Raw genomic sequence first — 6,425 nt, 5'->3', positions numbered from 1 at the left:
GGGGGGGGGGGGGTTAATAGGACCTTAGTATAGTATTAATGTGTCTCTGGGATTTCAGGCATAAGTTGGGGGAGGGGGGGTACTTATGCATTTTTTATTTTTTTTTATTTTGGTATAAGCAAACATAGCTATGATTTGTCTCAATTACAATTTGCGACCTACTTTTACCTATAATTATGCGGCTCAGCTTTTTAGTTTTGTATAATTCACACGTTTGTATAATTCAGAATTTGTATAATATAATTTGTATAACTTTTGTATAATTCAGAATTTGTATAATATAATTGTTCACACTTCTGATATTTGTAGTTGTATAAATTTGTTATTTCGAGTTTATACAAAAATAACTGAATGATACAAATGTACCCGTAAATTATACAAACCTGCGAATTATACAAATCTGCGAATTATACAAACGAGACAACTTAAAATGTAGCTACAACTCGTAAATATGCAAACTATAGCTATGGAGCATCATTAAGTTTATTATAATGACTAGGGAAAATACATAAAAAAAAAAAAACCTGAACTTGGCACGAAAACTTACTTTAGTACTTAAACTTTACGGGTAATTATTTACCCCCCTTAACATATTTGAAGTGAATTTAATACCATCCTAACGGATGACGTGGCAAAAAAAGAAAAGAATTTTTTTTGAAAGCGCGTTAAGTTTTTTTTTTTTTTTAAAGTAATGATCCCACTTTATATATATAATGAAAAAAAAAAACCCACCCACCCCATTCTTCTTCTTCTTCAAACCACCCACCCCGCTTTCTCAAAACCCCACCTAACCCCTCTACCTGCTTGTCTTTTCTTCCTCAAACTCCCCACCCCACCCCATCCTCTTTCTCCTTCTTCAAACTCTACATTCAAAGTACATTTTCTCGTTAAACACATAAACAAAAAGAATCACATTCAAGACCCACATAATTTTTTTCCTCTTTACTTTGGAGATTTGATCTTTCTTAAAAAGTTATGAAGTTTTTTGAAAAATAAAGACTTTGGCATAAAAGAAGATGAGGTTTTGTTAACCGATCTATAATGTTAATGGTTGGCAATGGCGATTGAAGCAATGGGTAGAGAAAGTTTTTTTTTAAAAAAATAAAATCACTACACATAAATGTGTTTTTTCTTGAATTAGTTAAGAATTAGACCTTGATTAGTATATAAAAATAAAGAAAAAGAAGAACACCGACAATCAACATGGCAGTAAATGACGTTGAGTATTGAAAAAAAATCATTGCTAACGATTTCTATATTTCTTAAACTAATTAAGAACTAAAGATTAACTAGTATTTAAATATTCTGAAATGGAAAGAAAGAAATGAATTTAAAAAATCAAAAATCAAATTTTGGAGAATTTCCAATGTGGCTATGATGTGGCGCTTATGTGGTTTTAATGTGTCAATGACGTGGCGCGTGTGTAATACACTTGCCAACTTGAGACTGGTATTATATTTTTAGGGTGATATTAATTCACTTCAAATATGTTAAGGGGGGTAAATAATTACCCGTAAAGTTTAAGTACTAAAGTAAGTTTTCGTGCCAAGTTCAGGGTTTTTTTTATGTATTTTCCCTAATGACTATTTGCGAAAGTTTCCCAAAATTAAGATCCATCTAAAAGAGTAATAAATATATATATATATATATATATTTGGTTAAACAAAAAATTGGTTAAGCTTCGTCTCGAAACTTGTCGAAATAGGAGTAAAGCCTCTTGCACAAGTTAATAGTGATGTCAAAATTAAGGGTAGGGGTGTTCATGGTTCGGTTTAGATCGGTTATTAGTTAAAATCAAAATCAAATCATTTTAAATCGGTTTTTAAATTTCTAAAAACCAAACCAAATAAAAAAAATAACCGTCAGTTTGGTTATCGTCGGTTCGGTTCGAAAGTAATAAGTTTGTTGAGGACATACACATCTCGATAGACACAAACACTTAGTATATGAATAATTCACAAATAAGCTATTACACGAACAAAGTGATTCATCCAATGTACCAAAGTTTCAGAAACTAAAAAAACTCATTGTCAATAGACTTTTCAATAAAATTACACTTTAAAATATTGAGAAATTACTTATAAAAACAACAGCCAATATTTCATAGTCAAAACTAATCAATTACCATTTTCTTTAGCTTGAGATTTAAATTATTCAATGTTGCGTTAGAAAAATTTATAAAATACAGAGAAAGTGTGATATTTAAAGTAATGAATATTGAGGGATTTAGACTTAAGGTTTTAATAGTTGGGCAAAAAATTTAAGTGTTGGGCTTCAGAAAATAGTAAAATTAAATACTTAAGTTAATTAAAATTTATTAAAATATTTATATTTTATTTATAAATAATTATAAAATTTATATATATAACTTCTCGGGTTCGGTTTGATTATTTTTTCGGTTAATTTTTTGTAAAACCAAAACCAAACCAAATAATATTGGGTTTTCAAAATTTAAAATCAAACCTAACAAAATCAAATCAAATATCAATTTTTTTAATCTATTTGATTCGAATTGCGGTTCGATTTGGTTTTATAATCATAACCATGAACATCCCTAATTAAAGGCATAGGGCCATGTTTACCCCTTACAGCTCAGCTGAAAAGTGCAAATACATCCACTACTTATATAAGTGTGGATAACCAACCACACAAGTGGCGGTCGACATGCCTGCTTTACCTGTGTGGCTCCACATTTACATTTACATTTCTCTATTTTTTTTTTTCGTTTTAATTTGTTTGTCTTATTTTTTAATTTTCTTATATATCTAAAAAAATACTATAAATCATGCTAATTGACAACTTAAAATTCATATAAAAAATTGATTGCTTATTAAAAAAATTCGATTGATTCATAAAATTAATCTATATATGTCACATAAAATGGGACAAAAGAAGTAACATATATTATTTTAATTTGGAAACTATGTACATAGTATTATAAATCTCAATTGTTAACAACATATTGACTCTTGAAATTCTATTTGTGCTACATATATTGGTACAAGGGAAGCAATATATATTATTTAAAAATTACGTAAAAAGTACTATAATTTACAATAATTAACAATTTAAAATATTTTAAAATCATATCAAAATTTAATTGACTTTCTAAATTTTTATTTATATCACATAAAGTGAGACGAAAAAAATAATAGATATTGGGCCCGTGCTAGCACGAACACTTGTGTCTAGTAATTTATAAGTGGGAAACAATTTGAGGAAAAATATGAAACTAAAGCTTTTACAGAACATTTAATCGAATAACACAGACATGACCCTAAATAGAAAGTTATTGAGGTCGTAGACTAGGTTAAAAAGTTAGTAAGTAGCTGGTGTTGTCCCTCTTTATGTACGAGAGTAGGGGCTAGCCTTACCCTTTCCTTTTCTCACTACTGGTAGAATTATTTAGTAACTACTTAGGTTCTTATTATTCTATGTTTAATACTATTTTTTACTTATTTGTTTTCTATCTTGTGGTTGTTACATTTTTCTTGCAATCTTGCATTAGTAACATTCTTTTTGAACTGGTAGTCTTTCGAAAATAACTTTTATATCCCACAAAGATAAAAATAAAGTCTACGTATATTCTAAATTCAATTCACATGTGTAACCACCATATAAATCGATGTCATCGTATAAACCAACACAACCTCTTAAAGAAGTACGACTAATATTTAAAAATGAAATCACATTAGTCAACAACAATGCTTTCTTATTTTTCATTACACATCCTTTAAAAAAAAGAATTTTACTATCTACCCTTATTTATGTCTTAAGATATAATCTATTCTTTGAATATTTAGTCTATTTTTGTGTCATAACTAAAGTGTTTATAGTCTTCTAGAACAATCTAAGTTTAAACTTCTTATTTTCTATTAATTAATAAGATAATTCATAACCACACAAATATCTAAATTTTATTTTTGATCATAAATTTCAAAAATATTTATTTCATTTTTAAACTCCATATCAGTCAAACAATTCATAAATTGAAATATATCTTAAATCTTTTTTTGGTACAAAGAGGACAGAGGACCATAAATTGCTTTAATATTTTATATCATTTCATTTATTATTTTTTCCTTCTCATCTCCTATATAAAGTGGTATAATATCCTTCATTTTCACCAATAAAAAATAACAAAGAAAAAATGTCAGAAAATAAGAGTCCAGTTGATGAAACCACAACAATTGAAATCCATGTTCAATCTCAGGTTCATCATTTCACTCTCTAATATAATTTTTAAAATTTTTATGTTCCTAATTTTTATTTTTATTTTTATAGGATGGATCAATTATCATTTTTAATGTGTCACCTGATACAATTATCAAGAAAATCTTCATGATATACTGTAAGAAAAAACAAATGGATTACAAAACAGTTCGATTTCTCTTTGATGGAAAACGTGCTTCACCAACAAAGACTATTGATGAAGTAAGACTTTAATTTTCTAACTTAATTTAATTTATCGTTAATTTAAAATTGTATAACTTTAATATTTTTTCGTGTTTCTATTTTTTATGAAGATTGGGTTAAAGAATGGTGATCAGATTGTTGTTGTGTTGCACCAAGATGGAGGAGGATTCACAAATTAAATATGAAGAAGAACTACATATCACACATGAATATGTTGTACTTTTCTAATTTATGTTTTTTACTAGAATTTTAATTTCGAAATTATGTACTTTGGTTTTTTTACTAAAGACAATTTGGATGTCATGCGTCTATGTTGATCATGAATATGTACTTTATGATTCACCAAGCAATACAAAGTACTTAAATTTGATTATGTGAATTCAAGAGGGCTAATATATAAAGTCGTCTTTTTTCTTTTCGAGGTTTCAAATTTTACGTTTTTAATGCAAAAATGTCCACCACTAGCAAAATAACTCATTTGTGATTTGTGCATTAAACTATTCTTTCCTCTTTTAATCTTAGTTAATTAATAGAATGGTATTTATTAATTTTTGACCAGTATATATATATATATATCCTGTATCCACATTGTGAACTCCTTATCTATGTTCGAATATGTGCCACTTGAGTTATGTGAGTGCATAGAAATCGAAAATTGAACCGATTTGAATTAGCTCGTTTATTTTTTATTTTTGTTATTGATTAAATTTTGAAAGCAAAATTTTTGAAGTGTCAATATTTGGTTAGATTTTCGATTTTAGTATCCTGATAATTCTATAAAGTTGATTACTGATTTCTCCAAACATGCCCCAGCCCCCAATCCATATTTTACTGATTTCCTTTTATTTTCAATAATCCAATTGAGCGCATGAGACTGATAGTTTGTTTGTATGGTTGTTATATGCATGATGTTGTACTATATTGTTTTTAGGGAAAAATTTCTGAAATATATTCGAACTTTGATCGAAATTGCTGTAACAGTATCGAACTTTGGAAAGAACCTTTTACCCCTGCACCATTTAATAGTGTATTTTAAGGTATATATGTGCTCACGTGGACATCATAAATATTGCATCATTATAAAAAATAATGTGTCCACGTGGGCACATAAATACCTTTAAAATACACTATTAAGTAGTGCAGGGGGTAAAAGGTCCTCCATAAAGTTTGGTATCGTAACAGCGATTCCGGCCAAAGTTGGAGTATTTTTCAGACCTTTTTCCCTTATTTTTATGCATAAAATATTTAATAGATCATATCATTTAAACAAGTAGGGTAAAGGATATATAAAATACTATTATTAAATAATAACCAAAGTCAAAATAAGAAAAAAAAGAAAGAAGATAATAATGTGATCACACCAAATTGATCATTAGTCTAAATAATTTTTTTCGCTGTTACATAGCAGTGAATTAAAAGTACAATATTATAAATTTAAGTGACAATAATCAAAATAAACTTTGTCATTTCCATGTAATGCTATTGGATCCCAAGGCCGAGTTAGTTCATCTTCAGTTTTACCAAAATGATGCTTCAAAACATTTTGACTCATGAGCTGTCAATTCAATTATTTTCTCCGTCCCAATTTATGTGAGATATTGTGGATTTCAACATTCAAACAAGTCTATCTTTGATCGTAAATTTTTTATATATCTTTTAAATATTTTGGATTGTCAATTAGTGAGACCAGTGTTTTAAAAAACTTTGTTGGGATTCACCTCGGGGCTCGCCTTGGGGTGGGGATCTAACAAAACGTCTCGAGACTCAAGTGTGGGGCTTAGTTCTATAAGACTTACGCCCTAAAATGTAACGACATGTTCCTGTCGTTATAGAAAAGCCAATGGGGAAAATTTTTGGACCGAAAAACTTTTTGGTAGTAACTTGAAATTTTCCAACCTAATCCAAATTTGGACGAAATCGGAGTCAGTGAGGTATAAGAAAATCTGGTAACAAATGGGAGATCTAATTATGAATCTGATCACGTGAGTAGATAACTAAGACGTTAAAGA

General features: G+C 28.5%; 1 protein-coding gene across 1 annotated transcript; it reads left to right on the top strand.

The window, feature by feature from the left end:
* The first annotated feature begins 4,142 nt into the window (after positions 1–4,142).
* Positions 4,143–4,809, top strand: LOC125859702 (small ubiquitin-related modifier 2-like). The gene is made up of 3 exons (XM_049539502.1): positions 4,143–4,213; positions 4,285–4,434; positions 4,527–4,809. The coding sequence occupies exons 1-3, from the start codon at positions 4,151–4,153 to the stop codon at positions 4,593–4,595; spliced, it is 282 nt and encodes a 93-aa protein (XP_049395459.1). The 5' UTR covers positions 4,143–4,150; the 3' UTR covers positions 4,596–4,809.
* Positions 4,810–6,425: the final 1,616 nt, after the last annotated feature.

The sequence above is a fragment of the Solanum stenotomum genome, chromosome 3 (assembly GCF_019186545.1).
Source record: "Solanum stenotomum isolate F172 chromosome 3, ASM1918654v1, whole genome shotgun sequence".
Taxonomy (NCBI): domain Eukaryota; kingdom Viridiplantae; phylum Streptophyta; class Magnoliopsida; order Solanales; family Solanaceae; genus Solanum; species Solanum stenotomum.
Note: the sequence above shows the minus strand (reverse complement) of the source record. Positions and strands in the feature narration are given on the sequence as shown.